The following is an 18,095-nucleotide window of genomic DNA, read 5'->3' on the forward strand; positions in this document are numbered from 1 at the left end:
GAAGAAAAATAACAGAATGTATTTGCCCCATCTTTTTTTTAGACTAGATTTTAATTTTCACCTTCTTTATGGTCTGAGACATATTGATTTTGCTTTTGTACTTTAAGCTAAACAACAAATTCTGAAGCTAACATTAATCTCATTGAAAACCATTATTCAGCAGTACAGTACATTATTATAATGATGTGTTACAATTATTGTGCATTGTTATAAAAATAATGACAGTGTGTATTAGAGAAAAAAAGGTATTTCCCTTTGAGGCACTAATTTACGGCAGTGTGTATGATGGAAGCATCGGAAAATCATTATATTTAAATGTATTTTGTCGCCAACTGCACTGAAAGCATAACAGTTGTTTTTTTATATAAATGTACATGTATGTTTGATTTCATCAGATGCTCATTTAACTCCATTATTGAAAGCATTGATTCAGGAAATAGTTAATTTTGTAAAATATTGATAAAACGGTTATCTGTGTTGTGTGATAATTTATAGAACTTTTTTTTTTCTTTTATTTGCAGACAAGATTTTGAAGAGAATCATCAGTGGACAATGAGTGGCCCGCCTGGCAGGTAATTAGTAAATTTCATTAATTGATATTAGATAATGGTCAGGTTGGCTTCTTAAAGTTTAATTCACCTGAAGGTTTATCTTTCTTATAACTTGCTGTCTACTGATGACCATTATATGGTTTAAACCTCCCCGCCCGTCTGTCTCTGTTAGTAAGTCTTGATCAAGAGAGTTTTTCTGATTGAAAAGTCCCATCTGAGGTTCAAGATAACAATTTATCTGTATATCTGCTTTTTTTTCTTGTCAGAATGCCTTGCTGAGCAAATTTGGCCTCTTTTTTGTGTCAAGGTCACATCTTTCACATCGTGATCAATTTCAAACGTTCTGTTGAGAGTCAGGTGTTGCAATCCCAAAGTAGGTCACCATGGTCTCATCTTGAAAATTTGTGATTATACGTCATCTTATTTTCATCAAGATCATATATTGTGAGGATAAAGACTTTCAAATCATTTTCATTTGATTAGTGGTGGGGAGGGGGGGGGGGCGGAGGGTCAAAACCCAACAATATGTCACTCTAGCCTCTTTCTGATACATAGTCAAAGCATTTTTTGATATTCAAGGATTTTATTTGTTTTTTCAGCATTCAAGATCATGATAACTTCAATGTACAACAGAAGAAGTTGGAAAAAGAGGTATGTATTGTGATTTTCATTGGCAGCACAGAGATTTTTCTTTGAAAAAAAGTTTTATAGACTAAATTGTCTAGAATAACATTTGTAACAAAGCTAGTTTCTGGTCTTCAAATAAAACTTGAATGCCTAATGGAAGCTATAAGTCATTTAAAACAATAGAATTAATTGAAAAGTTTATTACAGACTTGAAAGGTTGTACCTGCAATTTGCTAGGCATGCAATAAAACAAACAGTCATGTAATCTAAAAATAAAAATAATTTTTAAAATTGCCAGAGAGTGATTTTAGGCAAATTGCAACTTACTTTAAAGTATATAAAAATATATATGTACATAACATTTAATTTTGGGGATGGGTTGCTTTTTTTTGATTAGAGAAATAAACTTGATTTTAGCCAATATCTTCTTACCTAAAGAGATATTCAATATCTTTGAGATATACTTGAGATTTATGAAGGAAACACTGCTGATGACCAACCGTCAAGCAGATCAAATCAGATGTCGCATTAAGAATAAAAAATATAGTCATACTCCCACAAGCATGTAGGACATTGGTTGCATTTTATCATTGGACTTAGTAGTGTCTCTGAGAGAGAGGGGGGTGGGGGGGGGGGGAGAGGATTGAACAGCTAACAACATACTTTTGATCCAAAAGAGATGATTGAAGATCATAAATATAAGCATCCCTATGAAGCAGAGGTTTGGTTTTTCTTAATTTCGATATTTTCTACCTATTCAGAGAAGGCGGATCGAAGAACAAGCTCGGAAAAAGAGACAGCAGTTAGGAATATTACAACACAACCCAGACAGTCGCCCGACGTCAGGCCGCAAACATCGCAGCGAAACACAACCCCTCGTGGGATCTAAACCGTCCACCCCTACAAATCTCCATGGTAACATATCAACAGTTCTTGATCCTTGTCAGTCTAAAGCTTTGTGTGTCATTGACAGAGGAGCACAACTGGCTATATGTTTAGTTGTCAAGTAAAATATTTTCATGAGATTTACAAAATTAAAATTAATTAATGCTTTGAAGTGAAATTTACGACATCTAAGATTATAATGGATTATTGAAATGAGGTAGTTTTTGTAGATTCCCCCGCAAAAGAGCGGTAGTAAGTTAGATAACTGCGAGGTACTCATTGGTAGTCGCGATATTACGTATTATGATTATACCATTAATTTATCTCTAACATTATTATGTATTGAGAGAGATAAGATAGCAATGAATTAATTATATACATACAGCAATACTGGAATTATTAGGAAAAGAAAGTTTCGATTGAACACTTGTGTTGTCCGTTGTGAACACTTGTAATTCTGTTGTCATTTAGCACTGTGCATGTGAATTTGCCATCATTTTTCATTATCATTTTTCATCATCAATGATGATTAAGAGAGCTCTCAAATTTAGTATTACAGGAAAGTCTTTATGTAATTCAAGAATACATATAACTTATCATACTGATTTACTTCTGTTTATCATTAATTTTAAAATACAGTTTTCCTATCTTTCCCTAGTTACTTTCAATTTATAGAAGGGAATTAAATTGTCCCCCTCCCCCTTTTATTGGAAAGTTTTTATTTTGCTATTATACTTCTTATTGTGATATAGCCAAAAACAAGTCAAAAAAGAAATTACTGGAAAAGCATGAGCATGGTAAGTGACATGTTATTAGAACTTGCATGAATTGGCTACTTAAATCTTTCCAGCATGAAAGCTACCATGTAATATGAATTTAACAAGTTTCAGTCCATTGTAGCATTTATTTTGAATGGCCTAGTAATTATAGTCCAGTACTCAATAGATTAATATGTGATACATTTGAAGACTGCAGATCTTCAAAATTAAGTTTTATATGCCCCCCTCCATCTCCCCATCCCTACCCCTTTCTTTCCAAGGTCCTTAATCAATAATTCTTTGACAATCTAATCACATTTTGCATGAAAGAGCTCATCCACAGAAATTCTCAATTTCATTTTTTTGTCACGATCATGCTAACAGACAAGAAAAGTATTAAGGTATAACCTTATTTATTGGCATCTCCGCATGATGGCATGTTGTTCTATTCTTTGACAAAACAGAAAAAAAACTTGAAATACTTCAAAATTGTCATTTTCTCTCAAAAGCAACAGATTTATTATTTCATTCTATTAATTGTATGCCATCAAATATTTTTAGCTCACCTGAGCCAAAGTTGGCACAAATGCTTTTCTGATAGAAATTTGCCTGTTTAATTTGTAGTCATCATTGACAGTAACTCTTCACAGTTTCATCTTCTCCAGAACCACTTGGGCAATATCAACCAAACTTAGCACAAAGCATCCTTGAGCAAATAGGATTGGAAATGAATATCATAAATAATTGAAATCTCAAAGGTTACATTAACAAGATGCTAACCCGAGTCACTAATGGCTCTGATGTTCCACATCATCAGATATATAGGAAAAAAAACATCCCTCTTTAATTCATAAATTTAACATCGTATGATACATCATCAAGTCACCAATAGCAGTATCTTCAGACAACATAGTCCTGGTATAAGCCTTCTATTTGAATGATATCGAGAACAGAATGATGCTATTTTATTAGCTGAGGGTCTTAAACTATATGAAATTTTAGATAAGCATGTACAAGGCATGTATTTCAAATAATACCAATTTAATCTGTAAAATTATATTAACTGTAAAAATTTTATTACTTATCAACTTAACTTTTTGTTTTTTATTTCTTCAAAATCATAATATTTTTTAATTTAACTTTTTTTTGAGATTTTCTTTCTTAAAAAAAAATCGGAGGAAGGAGTAAATAAACAGGCTTTTAGTAATGTATTTGTATATATTATATTTACGTATTATATTGCATACTCACATAAGACTTATCAGTAAACTTATAAGGATCAGTTCATAACAATGTATATATTTTTTTTCTTTTTTTTAGTTAAAATTAGTGATCCAATTTATGAATATTTGAAATTTCATTATAATATTATAATTTGAATCTATATTATGGTTTAAATTACAATTTTTTACTAAAAAAATCTTATGAAATTTATTTTTTTAATGAGAATTGAAAGCTATGATATTTGTACAGTTATTAATCATGATTTATTTATTCGAGTGATGACCTTCAATTAAATATTCTCATGTCATATTTCTTTTTTTTTTTAGAATACATCGGTCCCGCGGGTTTCGAGGATGAGGAGGAAATTCGTAGCCACTCGCCAAACCTCCGTCGTAACGACGGCTCGTATCCAGTCCTCAACGTAACAGAGGACAGTTACAGCGACGACCCAGATAGCGATATCCAGGACATTCCCATCATAAATCAAGGTAGGGGAACCAGATCACTTAATCAAAAATAACAATGGATGACTGCATTTTTTCCATGCAAGGGACGTTTTTTTTTTTTTTTTGAAAAATCAAGGGAAGGAACTTTAAAGAATTTAAATCTCATAAATTTATAATATAGCTATCGCATATTTTTTTTCATTCAGACTTGAATGTAGCTGCCTATGAACACATTTGTGTGTACTTTCATTAGTTTGTTTGTATATTCAATACATGTTTGATAACCTACATGAACAGAAAACTATTTGTTCATAGCTTATATTATGAGAACAGGATGCAGTGAACAAATGCATTCTACATTAAATGTTTCAAAATTTTCTGTTGCCGTTATTTGGACAAAATATGTCACTACCCATATCAAAAAATAATACAGAAAAGTATATTTTTAATATACTTTTAATACATTCATTTTTGTACTTTCTTAAAATAATACAGAAAAAATATATTATTTTCCTATCACAAAAAATTCAGTATATCATTTTTGTATTAAAATTTGACTTTGATTTTGTACAGTGTATTATTTTTGTATTTTTTGGACTTAGATTATTTTCAGTGTATTATTTTTGTATTTTTACAGGACTTAATTTTTTCCAGATGTATTTTTTCTGTATCAAATTTGAACTTAGTAATTTTACAGAAAAGTCTATACAGTTAGACTGTATCATTTCTGTATTAAATTTGGACTTAATAATTTTACAGACAGTTTGTCTGTATTATTTTTATATCAAATTTAGACTTAGTAATTTTACAGAGTTTGTCTGTATTATTTTTATATTAAATTTGGACTTGGTAATTTTACAGAAAGACTATCAGTATTTTTTGTCTCAAATTTGATTTTAGTACATTTACAGAAAATTCCATATATTTGGTCTCTATTTCTTTTTGTTGTTGTTGGGGGGGGGGGGTTAAATTTAGACATTTTTTCTATTTACATTTGTCTTTATGAACTTTATAAATTTTAGAGAAATTCCTTGCAAAATGTCTGCTGCTTTTTTTTATAAGTTTATAGCATATCCGGTACTTAGAAAATTTATATTATATATTTTTGTTCAGGAATCTTGGTATCCGATTATCTAGAACTTAAATAATTAATTGGTACTAAAATTTATGTTAATCTCAATCAGTGGTAATCCAGAGAAATATTTCCATCTTGGGCATGAAGATTTTACAGCGGGTTTACATTAACTTTTCAGCGGGTTTACATCTTTCACGTGTTTAGATCTTGCAGGCTAACAAATGATTGCATCATACTACAATTCAGAAATCACGTGATTTACCTGTGCACATGGAAAGTCCCAACTAGCTATTACCATGCATACGATGTTTTCTTCAGATTTTAGTATATATGTGCATTTTTTTCACTCAGAGAAGGAATCATATTCAAATTATCCTAAATAAATTTCAAGAAATGAGCTTACAATGTTCAAGTCTAGAAAGGGGTGTGCAAGTAGTAGGTTTCCTAATTAAATTATCAGTGTTAGATAGATATTTACACTACAGAATGTTAGCTGAAACTAACTTAGGTTGTTGTTTTTTAGCCTTTTGTCACTTCACATTCAGTTTTTGGTACAAAGTAAGTTGTTTTTATTCAGATAAAATATCAGTTTTTCTTCAACTCTGTGTTAAATTCTACTCTCAGTTTTAAAAAAAAACGATCCTGATTTTAATTAGTCGATAATTTACAAGTTAATTATGTTTGATCTTGGGCTAATTCTTGTATAATCAATGCAATCAAATGACAGTTTCTCAAGTTAAATCTTCTACCCTGACAGCATGAGGCATGTTAATTAGCCAGGTGGCTGTGTGATGCGTTCAAGCGTGAAGTGATTTCCTGTCGTGAATTCACACTTGATTGCGTTATGTAAACAAGAGATTATCGGTATGCACTGAATCAACAGAACAGCTAAGGAATATTGCCTACACTGGGAATATTTATTAATTTTTTGTCAGAAAAAAAGGACATGGCGCCGAGAAAAGGGGGCATGGCTCTATACCTTGTTATTTTGCTTTAGATTTAACACTAAATTGATCCTTCTTCTTGAACTTTATGGTCTACTTTACAGGTCAACTTGTATAATTAAAAAAACAAAACAATATCGCTGACCAGAAATCTTTCATCTGTAATCGGAAAATTTCTTAAAAACAAATATAACGATTATAAGAAATGATTCCTCATAATTATTCTAGTAATGATCAAGGGTTTATTAAATTGATTCCATATTACTTATTAGACTTCGTACATAAATACATTTCTTTAGACTGTTAAAAATATTTTATATTTAAAAATCGGCAATCTTCGTAAATAAGGAGCTATTTGATTGGTCAGATTTTAAAATTTTTCTTTGCTTTTCTCTGATTGGTTAACGGTAATTTACCCACGCCATTTTGAAAAATAGATCGACGAACCGAATTGAGAGAGTTGGTGATGTTTAATAAAATTTAGCTAGTATTCGCCGATGAAATTGGTAGAAAATAGAGGTTTAGCTACAGCATGTTAGCATGGATCACATTTATAAACAAAGAAAAGCGAAAACGGAAGGAGGTTGGCGTTTTTCAAGCATCATGCCCTGGCTTTCCTGGTGTAAACAACGCCATATGCGGTAAGAATTTACATAAAATAGCACAGTAGTTTCAATTTTTAAAATGTGAAATGTAGATTAATAAATGTTAATAATATCTTTTATAACCAATTCATAGTAGGTCAAATTGAATGCAGATATATTGGACATGCTGGATTTGTGGCGAAAGAGAGTTTTGTTATGCTACTTTCTATCTTGGATTGTATGGATAATTACGGGCTTTCAACATGTTCAATGGCAAATGATATTATTTACATGGACCAAAAATGACTTAAAAATTAATTTCACCCTATCCCTCAGGCCTAAACATGGAATAAAAACAGATAAAATCATCTTGGCATACAACCAATTAAATTTTGAAAAGTGAAGGGGGGGGGGGGTAATCATTGCAAATAAGCTTCATGGATTTATGGTTAAGCATACTTATAATTATTTCAAAAATGACTTGAACAGTTTGTGTGGTTCCCTATCGTATATGATTTAATGATTCTAGGCACAAAATAATTATTTTTTATATCAATATATGATGATCCATATTTCCCTTCCCCAATATCAGTTTAAGATTTCAAATCAAATGACCCCCCCCCCCCCCCAATTCCAATGAGGTGTATTGACAGTTTTATATTTTCATTTTTTAATGGTCTGTATTTCTACCTGTTCTGCAAAACATTTATCAGTATCATTACTTTTTCAGTTTGAGTGCCTCTACAGAGCCAAAGAAGAAAAGCTGATTAGTTATAGAGGAATAGGACACCTACCCACCCACCCTCCCACCCTACCCCTTGAAGCATTACAGGTGTGTAACATTGACAAATGACAATATCAGCTAATCATGTGAAGATTTCTTTTTGTGTGTGTCTGTGCATCTATTTTTGATATACCCCAGTACATTTTGATATTCTATTTTGTAGTCTAAGATTATGCAGGACCAAGCAGGATGACAGTGAGAAAACTGGAGATGTACTTCTTCAATAAAGTAAAGTGCTGTGCAAAAGAAACCCCAAAGCAGAGAGAAGATCTAGACTTTTGAATTCATATCTCATTATAAATGTACAATTTACAAAGACAATAAGATTGATAAAACATGACTTAGAAATAAGGACAATTGAAGAGTGAATACTGTATGTAAGACAGAAAAGATCAAGATTATTGCACAAAAAGTAACTAAATCAGTAATCTAAAGCCATTTCTCTTTAAAATCTGATTGAAAGCTGCATTTAAGAAGAAGTTTTTCACCTTTTTAGTACTTTTCTAGGCACTGCTTTGTATTATTTAAAGCTTTTTTATGTACTTTTTGTCTATCATTCTTGTACCTTTTTTGAACTCCTAAATGTATTTTTTTTTGTATCTTTCAGAATGTATTATTTTTAGATTTTTTTTGTTTTAAAATCAATTTTAATACAGAAATAATAGACTGATACAAAATTAATACATTTTGTATTATTTTCCTATTTTTTTTCAAGGTGCTCCAAATAATACAGAAATAATAGACTGATACAAAATTAATACATTTTGTATTATTTTCCTATTTTTTTTTCAAGGTGCTCCAAATAATACAGAAATAATAGACTGATACAAAATTAATACATTTCGTATTATTTTCCTATTTTTTTTCAAGGTGCTCCAAATAATACAGAAATAATAGACTGATACAAAATTAATACATTTTGTATTATTTTCCTATTTTTTTTTTTCAAGGTGTTCCAAATAATACAGAAATAATAGACTGATACAAAATTAATACATTTTGTATTATTTTCCTATTTTTTTTTTCAAGGTGCTCCAAATAATACAGAAATAATAGACTGATACAAAATTAATACATTTTATATTATTTTTGTATTTTTTAGTTCTTCTCTAAATTGTATTATTTTTGTACTTTGGATAAGGATTTAATACAGAAAAAATACAAGAGTACAGAAAAAATACATCAAGTGTATTATTTTTGTATTTTTACTGAGAAATAAAGTATATTAAAAATATATTTTTTTGTGTTTCATTTCTAAGAAAGTGTATTATTTTTGACCTAATTTGGAACCAAGATAAAAAGGGTTCCAAATTTGGTCATTAAAAATATACTTTTTTTGTATTATTTTTGTATTATTTTAATCTATTATTTTTATATTTATTTTCGATATGGGTATGGTCCAGATGTCATTTGTGTATTACGAATCTAAATTCTGTTAGGATTGAGAGATATTTTGTACTGCAATTGTTTTAGTATAACAGTGAGCTCTAGTTCTGATATTAGTTTTAGTATAGATTTGAAATAAGTTCTGCTACATGGTTTCAGTATAGCAGTGAAATAAGTTCTATCGTTTTAGTTTATCGGTGTAAGCTAGCTATTTCTGCTGTGGTTTTAGATTAACAGTGAGCTACGTTCTGTTATGATTATGTTAAGAACATGTATGACAGTGACTAAAGTTCTAGCTTTTATCATGGTTTTAGAATACTTTCTTTGCTAGGATTTACACTGTTGAAACATGAAATATGGCTGGGTCTGTCATGAAAAACTGACCTTCAATGCAGAATACAGCTTTTTTAGTAGCTCTGGAAAGAAATTTGGTGCTCTATATGGTTTAATCTAATATTATTATTGGTGATGGGGAGGGAATATAGGAAAAGGAGAATTAATTGCATGATGATTGTAAACCTATAATTAACTTCAAATTATCCCCCCCATATGCTTTCTATGTATGCATGTAATTTTTCAATAAGGAATGTATATGTATTTATTATGTTATTTTATTTGGACAATGGAAGTATGTGATTTATATCATCAAAAAAGTTATGCATGTTGATTGAGCACTTATTTAGGAATTAAACTTCTGGCTCCAAAATTTCTTAAGTGTGACTTTAAAAAACATGAAAAAAAATTCAGTTCTTTGATCATCTCCTAAAAAAATTAGGTGAGGAATCAAACAAAAGGCGGAAAGACAAAAACAAGAAAGGCCCGGGCAAATCAGGGGGCGGAGGGCAGTGGACGGCCCTCACTCCAAATACTTCCTCCTCCTCCCTATCAAAGAACACCCAGTCCCGATCCCGCACCCCCGAGATCATGATCACGGGGGCGGAGGACAGACAGCCGGACAACGATTCTGACGTGGACGACATCCCAATGTTGGATGCAGGTACATCCTGAACCTAAATCTTCCAGTGTCTTGTTGCTGCGGGCCTGTATAGCTAACATGTCACTTTATAACACCGCTAGTTGTAGCGTTAGTTTTTGTTATTTATTCAGTTCTGAATGATGGCGGGGGTTTTTTAAAAGGGAAAAAGGGAACTACATGTGATCTACTGAGATGAAAGCTGAAAATTATTTAATTATTTTTTTTTTTAATTTTCATATTTTCATATAAAGTTAACATATAATTCAAAAATATATATAATTTACATTTTCCTGGTTTCATAATTATATAACTAATAGCCATAATATTAAAAAAAAATTAATAATAGCCTTTAAAATGAAGATGTTTTCTGTAACTATACCTAAAATTATTTATAATTTGCAAAAATTTTAGTTAAGTTTAAAGTTGAGGATGACTTGAATCTCAGTGGTCACACTAACTAACACTTCTGGTGGGAGTATTTTTCAGTTTTTAAGAGGGATTTACTAACAGTATTATAGTTTTCTTTATTATTACCATGTCCTCAGATGTAACATGTAGTTTTTGCATGCATTTAGTTGCTTATCTGTAGAAACCTATGATAATTGCTTGTTGCAGATGTTCATGTGTATATTTATACTCTGAATAGGCAAGTTATTTTGTATTATGTGGTCATATGTATTTTCTGTGTTTGCCTAAAGTGACTTAGACTTGAAAAATATTCAGCATAATTATTAGCCATAATACTGAAATTTTTTTCTTTCCAATTGTTGTTGTGAAAAACAAAAACACAAATTTTAAAAAAAAAAGTCTTGTGGGTAGTTCAGGTATCTGAGAAAAAGTAATCGTTATGTGTTTGTGGTCTATATTTGCAAGTTGTATATTTTCCCTTTAATTTTTGTTTGTTAATCTGTACTTCTTGTATCCACCTCTCTGTGTCTGTCTATTATAATTGGCATCTCATATACATGCCTATTTGTTCATTAAATTAACAAGTATATTACATACTTAAGTTTTGGAACAAACATTTTAACATACAGATCAAATCTCCAGACATTAAGGTTAACATTAATTTATTTTTAAATTACATTGGTGAAATGAAAAAGTCTATCCTTTCTTTGGTTGATGGACCTGGTATACACTGTAATACCGCAGCATTCTGTTGAATGCATATTCCACTTTTATATGTCTTAGGCAGCAATGTGTTTGTAAACGAACAATGGCTGCTATATGCAATATATAAGTTTGTCTCCTGATATCCATAGCAGTAGTTCAAATAGACGTATGTCCTGTAGGAGATTGATGGTACTCATATGGACTTATGTCCTTTAGGGGATTATAGTGGGATTGAAATGGACTTATATTTTATCATGGACTGGTAGTACTCAAATGGACTTATGTCCTGTTTTGGATTGGTGGTACTCAAATGGACTTATGTCCTCTCCAGGACTGGTGGTTATCAAATGGAGTTGAGTCCTGTCCAGGACTGGAGGTATTTAACTATTGGGTCAAAAGGGCATATCTTCTTTCTTACATGTACATTCCTTTATGTAACATGGCAGCTATCAGTCTGGAGTTACATTAAGTGAGAGACAGGTTGATATGAATGTTTGAATACTGATTAAACTAAAATGTTTGACCTATTTTCTTCAGGAATACACAATTCTATCTCCCCTTTTTTTTAATGTTTATTTCGTATGTGCATTTTTGGCTCTTTAATTTGCTTTTCAGTGATGATCAAAATGTTAGTTGTTCTCGATAACAGTAAAATAAAAACTGAAGTATGCTATCTTGCAAAAAAATCAAACAAAAGTAATATTGGCAAATTGGGAAAGTTTTATAACTGGATATTTCCATATTCTTCTAATATTGATTGTCCTATGTGCATCATTTCTATAGTGATGCAAATCTTCTTCTTTCTTTGAAGTTCTAGCTTGGCTAAAGATATTTGAATAATGTAATTGAACATTAGATGTTTGTCCTGATCAATGAAATTTGGACTCGTGTGATTAATGTCTCTGATAAACAATTATCAATGAAAAACAAACACCAGATATTTGTCTTACTTGACCACATTAAAACAAGACAAGGTCACAAGTTAATCACCAGACAAGCCATAGTTTCAGTAACGTTATTTTGTGGAACGTCTTCCAGAGCATTATAGATCACAGATTTTTTTTTTGTCTTCGGCGTTTCTGCTTGGAGAGGCACTACCAGAGGTATATTATAGACATTTCACAAGACGACACACTGTGACGTTATTCATCGAATTGGTTCCAAAAGCATTTAAACTGTTATTAAAGGGTTCCTTTTTTCTTTCCCTTAATGCATGCTCGGTGAACATCCATTTTTGGCAGAGGAGATCTTATAACATTGATCAGCATGCCCTGGCTTGTCAATTGTGTATTTAATAACAAAATTAAATGAGGAAAAAGTATCGGAAGAATAGGGGCAAAGTTGAATTGCAATTGATCTAGGATGAGTTGATGTTTTTTTTCCTTGCTTGGATAAATTGAGCTGCATTGATTCCTGCTTAATTTGCTAGAATTGATTATAGCTAATTAACAGGAAGTGAGCCATTTCTGAACTCGTTCCTTCACCTGTCAAAAGAAAAATATCACACTGGGAAGCTTTTTTAAAAAAAAACCCTTTCGCACTGTGTGTCGTCCATTGGTGATTTTCTCATAATGTGAGAATTCTAAGGCAGAAAGCCCTTTTGGACTTGTGTTTAGTGAAAAAAGGGACCTAATTATGGCAGAAGCCAATTCCGTGGGTGGGCAGTATTCTCCTGATTACAAGAGTCCATACAGGACTAACGAAGCATTTCATTATGATCCCGATGAAGAGGAAATTCTGGCTCGTCAACTGGAAGGTAAAAATGTAAACACATTGGGCCAACAGTGTATGTTGGCATTCACTTGTTGATGAAGATAACGTATGCTATTGTTGTTGTTATTACGGAACAATGAAAGACCAGTATGGACTGGTTTTAGCACTATACATTGTAAGTCGAGATTTATTGAAAGTAAAATGAAAATTAATTTTTACATACTGGTGTATATGTATAGTAGGACACCTTTTAGACTGTAATAAACATTGAATGACTTGCAGCTACTTGTAACAGGCAATCTGGTGATTCTGGTTATTAATGTTATAAGTCTCAATACCTACAAGAAAAAAATTGTACTAATTATTATAATTACCAAACATGGTTTATTTGTCTGGCTTTTTGGATGGTGGGGTTTTGATGACCTTGGAGTATTTTATTTTGATACATTCACTGGAGCTGAGATTCAATCCTTACAATTAAGTTGTTATTGTAAGAACTCTGACTTTCCACTATTTAAGTTCACAATAGTCATAGATATTGGCAGAATAATTTTTCTGATGGATAATATGCTTTCATCATGCATTTATTATGATAATAGTGTTCAATGGAACAGAAAATAGTCTTGGAAGATTTGATTGGTACATAGAGAACTTGTGAACTTTTGACGCCCCCCCCCCCCTTTCCCAACCCAAACATTTGTTTGATATACTACCCTACTAGCTTACATAATAAGAGTTCAACAAGAAAGGTGTGCAAGAATGAGTGCATTTCTATTTTAGGTATTTGAATTTATATTTTTTTAAGGATTCTGTAATTTTGTCTTCTGTTTTTAAAGAAATAGCTTACCTTTTACCTTTTTTTACCTTTTAAAAATTCTTTTTACATTCATTAAAATTTTCATTATCTGATAATGAGCCAACAGAATTCATTGTAAGAGCTTAGTACCATTTTCTCCTATTGTTACTTATTATCCTTGGTTTCTTTTAGATACTAACATGTTAAAACTTCTGTTTGATTTTTTAAAAATTAAGAATTATTAATTTTTTCATTTTCCACATGAATGGGCAAAATGTCTTTTAAAAATAAAGAGGCTATAATAAGCTGTTTAGACAAACTTTCAGATTAAGGACAAAATATTTGGATGATTTTTTAAAGAAAATTGAATTGTCCATGTATCCTAGATTCCATTCTCAAACCATATTATAATTTTTATTTTCAGAAAACTCAAACAAACCTAGCAAAGGCCAGAAGCAGAAAAACAAAAAACCTGCCCCTAATCGGCCGCCTCCGCCCCCTAGTACCAGCGGCGATCGTTCTGGAGGGCGGTCACCAATCCCCCCCGCAGCTCAGCAGAAACAGCGACAGAAGGCGGGCAGTCATCCGGTCCAGGGATTCCAGCAGCCGGAGGAGGAAGAGGAAGACGACGGAGTGGATGAGACTAGTGCCCCCGTAGTACCCAGCAAGTCCCCCAGCAGTAAAAATCTCAAACAGATGGCCACGTACAACAATGAGGTGAGTACTCCGTAGTACCCAGCAAGTCCCCCAGCAGTAAAAATCTCAAAATAAGTGATTGATTTATAATAAAAATCTTATGAATTAGCCCCTTCAAGATAACTGTGGCATACTCTTTTGCAGGGCAAATTAATAACGTTTGGCGAAGTTTTTTTTGATAGATATTAAATGATGTGTATTGAACAATTTCTTTCACGTCATATTTCACCAAGTTATATCATTTTGCCCTGCAAAAAAGCAGTACGCAGTTATCGGGAAAGGGTCTATTGTTTTTAGAACTGCACAATATTTTTCATGATTTTTTTATCAGTTGTAATATGATTATGAATACTTATTGAGGTTGAATTTTTTTCCCCTCAGAATGATGATCAAGACGATACACCAGGAGGTGCCGAGGGTCGAGACTACTCACCGGAGCTCACGGAAAACCTTGACGATTTTGTGCTCAGGCCAGCCCCTCAAGGTCATGTCATGAAGTGCCGGATCACAAGAGACAAAAAAGGTGTGGATCGAGGAATTTATCCCACCTACTTTCTCCATTTAGAGAAAGATGATGGCAAAAAGGTTAGTGGTATAATGCAAGATTATTTTTAGGTTGTTTTAAACAAGCATCACAATTTTTTTTTTCTGAAATAGTATGTTTTCTATAATAGGGTAAAGATAATTAAGGGTATACACACCTTTTATGCAAAATTTAATTAAAAGGGTTAGCCTGACCACAAATTGGTGCAGTATGCAATGTTTTTGTATAGTAAAACTCGTTTAGTATGAACACATAGATTACAAATTCATGGATATAGCGAAGTTATCTTGGATACCCAGCTATATAATTTTAACAAATTACGGATATAGTGAAGTATTTTCATAGGTCTCTGTGACTTCGTTATATCCAAGTTTACTGTATAAGCTTTTGAGTTCATGTTTCTAGGTACTTTAATCTCCTTTGCACTGTTTCTACATAATTATGTATTTATCTTTTCAGGTGTTTTTACTGGCTGGTAGGAAGAGGAAGAAGAGTAAAACCTCAAACTACCTGATCTCCACCGACCCTACAGATCTGTCAAGGGGAGGCGAGGCCTACGTAGGAAAACTCAGGTAACACTTACCTCCCTTGTCAAAAGCTTACAAATGTTTGATATACTACATCTTCCCAAGTCAAGTGTTTCTGATCCGCTCCACTCCACATAAACCCTTCACCGAATAGGCTAAGTTTGATGGGGTTTACTGTCACACCATTTTGTGAGATTACATATTTTGAACTCTACTGACCTCTGCCATTGGCCAATCAGCGTAAACGAATTCAACAGAGAATTCGAGATAATATTGGAAATCGGCAATAAATTCATTGTAACTCAACTAAAAAGCTGAGACAAACTTTTAAGTGGGCTATTAAATGATATAGGCGTAATCCTTGGGACTAAAACTGGTGACTTTTTCTGTTTAGGATATAGTTTCAGTTTAAATAAAACAATGAATTTGATTGGTTCATGCAGACTAGCATGAGGCCAATCAGAGAACGCATTTCTAACCCCATCAATTCTAGTCTATTTGGTCAAGGGTTTATGTGGAGCGGAGCGGATTAGAAACTCTTGACTTGGGAAGATGGATATACTGTAGATACCTAATTTTTTGTGAGTACTTATTATCGCGAAATGGCTCTTTACCATCAAATTGCAAGAACAATGACTTGCGGGTGGATAATTAAGAGATTTTACTTTGATTTCAACACCGTAAAAATGAAAGCGAGTAATTTTATTTCCCGAGTGATGCTTTTTGCAAAATAACATATCATTAATAAATTCCTTGCATATGTGTAGGAATTTACAGTGCCATATAAGCAGAAATTTTAGCAAAGATTTTAATTTCGGCATTTTTAGCGAGGGTGTTGGGATTGCAAAAATTCAATATTGCTAGTGAGAATGTTATTCTAGAGTACTTTTAAGTGTTTTAAGATATAAATAAATAAATAATTAATTTCCTTGGTCTAAATACTTAAGAACTGTCATTAAAGAAAGAAGTCACAAAAATTTGTCAGTCTACTGTAGTTGGGCTTGACCTAAGTTTCTGTCTGATACATTAATGAAGGATTTGTATAATAAATTATTTTTTGGTGTCTTTCCTTCACTGCCAGTATAAGTGATTTGTCAAGATCTTACATTCCTCTTTGTACTTTGTAGGGCCAACTTATTAGGTACCCAGTTCACTTTGTTTGACAATGGTGACAACCCGAAAAGCAATTATGAAAACGCTAGAAAAGAATTAGTTGGAATTATTTATGTAAGTATGAAATGAAGATTTTATCATTAATAAACATGTACCATATATCATTCTGTATATCAAATAATGTGTCATTGATGTACAATGAAATTGATATGACTATGACTGACTCATTTTTTGCAGGAAACAAATGTCTTAGGTTTTAAGGGACCCAGAAAAATGACCATTATCATTCCTGGAATGAATTTGGACCATGAGCGAGTAGACATCAAGCCAAGATCTGTAAGTCAAAACAAAACTAACGAACAAGCACAAAACCCAATGAATTAGTTCCTCTGTTTAATAAAGGATACCAAGTATGCAGATCATAAGCTGAATTTTTTATATGACTATTTCATTATCATACTCCTTTGATCACTGATTTTTGAAGGAATTATGACCTTTTCAAAAATTTTACTGGGAACCAAAATACATTTAGAGGTAGGGGACTAGCATTGCTATTTGTTATATATGATTATATTTAAATTATGAGTCATATAGGTGGACAACAGTGAACAAAAGTTAAAGAATCCTGGATGAACCATTATGATATCAATTCATTGTCCCCCTCATCCCAACCCAAGCCCTCCAAGAAAAACCTCTATTTTTAAAAACGATCTGTTATCAAATCCATCTCATACACAACTTGTGGAAGCATTAAAAAAAGGAGAGGAGGGTGATTGAATAGAGAGGGAGATTAAAAAAATTAAGAAAAATTAAGTTGGATTTTTTTTTGGCTTCAAAATCTCTAATGATGAGAAATTGTAATGAGTAGAAAGTTGTTCATTACCCTGGTACTTGCTGATGTTCAATAATCTGATTTTAGAATGATCATAATTCATTTATTTAAGATGTTACATTCTTAACAGATAATCAAACTGATGGTGTTATTCAGGTCATATGTAATCCTTGTTTTGAAATTTATTGACCAGTCGGACTTAACGGTATACTATGAATGAGGTTCCGACAAGGATAAATATTGATTTGTTGTTTTGTAGGACAATGACGGCTTGATTGACAGATACAAGAGGAAGAATATGGAGAACATACTGGAACTCCATAACAAGACTCCAGTCTGGAACGACGGTATGTTGTCAGAATGAAATTAAGTCAACACAGTAGTGGAATACACATATTGCAACAAATCATTATACCCCCCGCTTGAAAAGCGGAGGGTATATAGTGATCGTGATTTCCGTCCGTCCGTCCATCCGTCTTGCTGTACGTCCGTCCGTCCGTCTGTTACGCTTTTTCTCTTAT

General features: G+C 32.2%; 1 protein-coding gene and 1 long non-coding RNA gene across 2 annotated transcripts; both read left to right on the forward strand.

The window, feature by feature from the left end:
- Positions 1-218: 218 nt before the first annotated feature.
- On the forward strand, positions 219-17,921 carry LOC134260404 (tubby protein homolog; the record flags this gene model as incomplete). Its single annotated transcript, XM_062742963.1, has 13 exons — positions 219-245; positions 496-572; positions 1,151-1,202; positions 1,940-2,093; positions 2,816-2,860; positions 4,372-4,533; positions 10,040-10,261; positions 14,287-14,579; positions 14,940-15,143; positions 15,562-15,674; positions 16,757-16,856; positions 16,980-17,078; positions 17,834-17,921. Coding segments are annotated over exons 1-13 (1,636 nt in total), but the record flags the coding sequence as incomplete, so codon positions are not given.
- On the forward strand, positions 6,452-8,503 carry LOC134260405 (uncharacterized). The gene is made up of 3 exons (XR_009990542.1): positions 6,452-7,151; positions 7,825-7,926; positions 8,042-8,503. It is a non-coding gene; the product is annotated as an uncharacterized LOC134260405 (long non-coding RNA).
- Positions 17,922-18,095: the final 174 nt, after the last annotated feature.

The sequence above is a fragment of the Saccostrea cucullata genome, unplaced genomic scaffold (genome assembly GCF_032062105.1).
Source record: "Saccostrea cucullata isolate Sc308-1 unplaced genomic scaffold, CSIRO_AGI_Scuc_v1 ctg13127, whole genome shotgun sequence".
Classification (NCBI taxonomy): domain Eukaryota; kingdom Metazoa; phylum Mollusca; class Bivalvia; order Ostreida; family Ostreidae; genus Saccostrea; species Saccostrea cuccullata.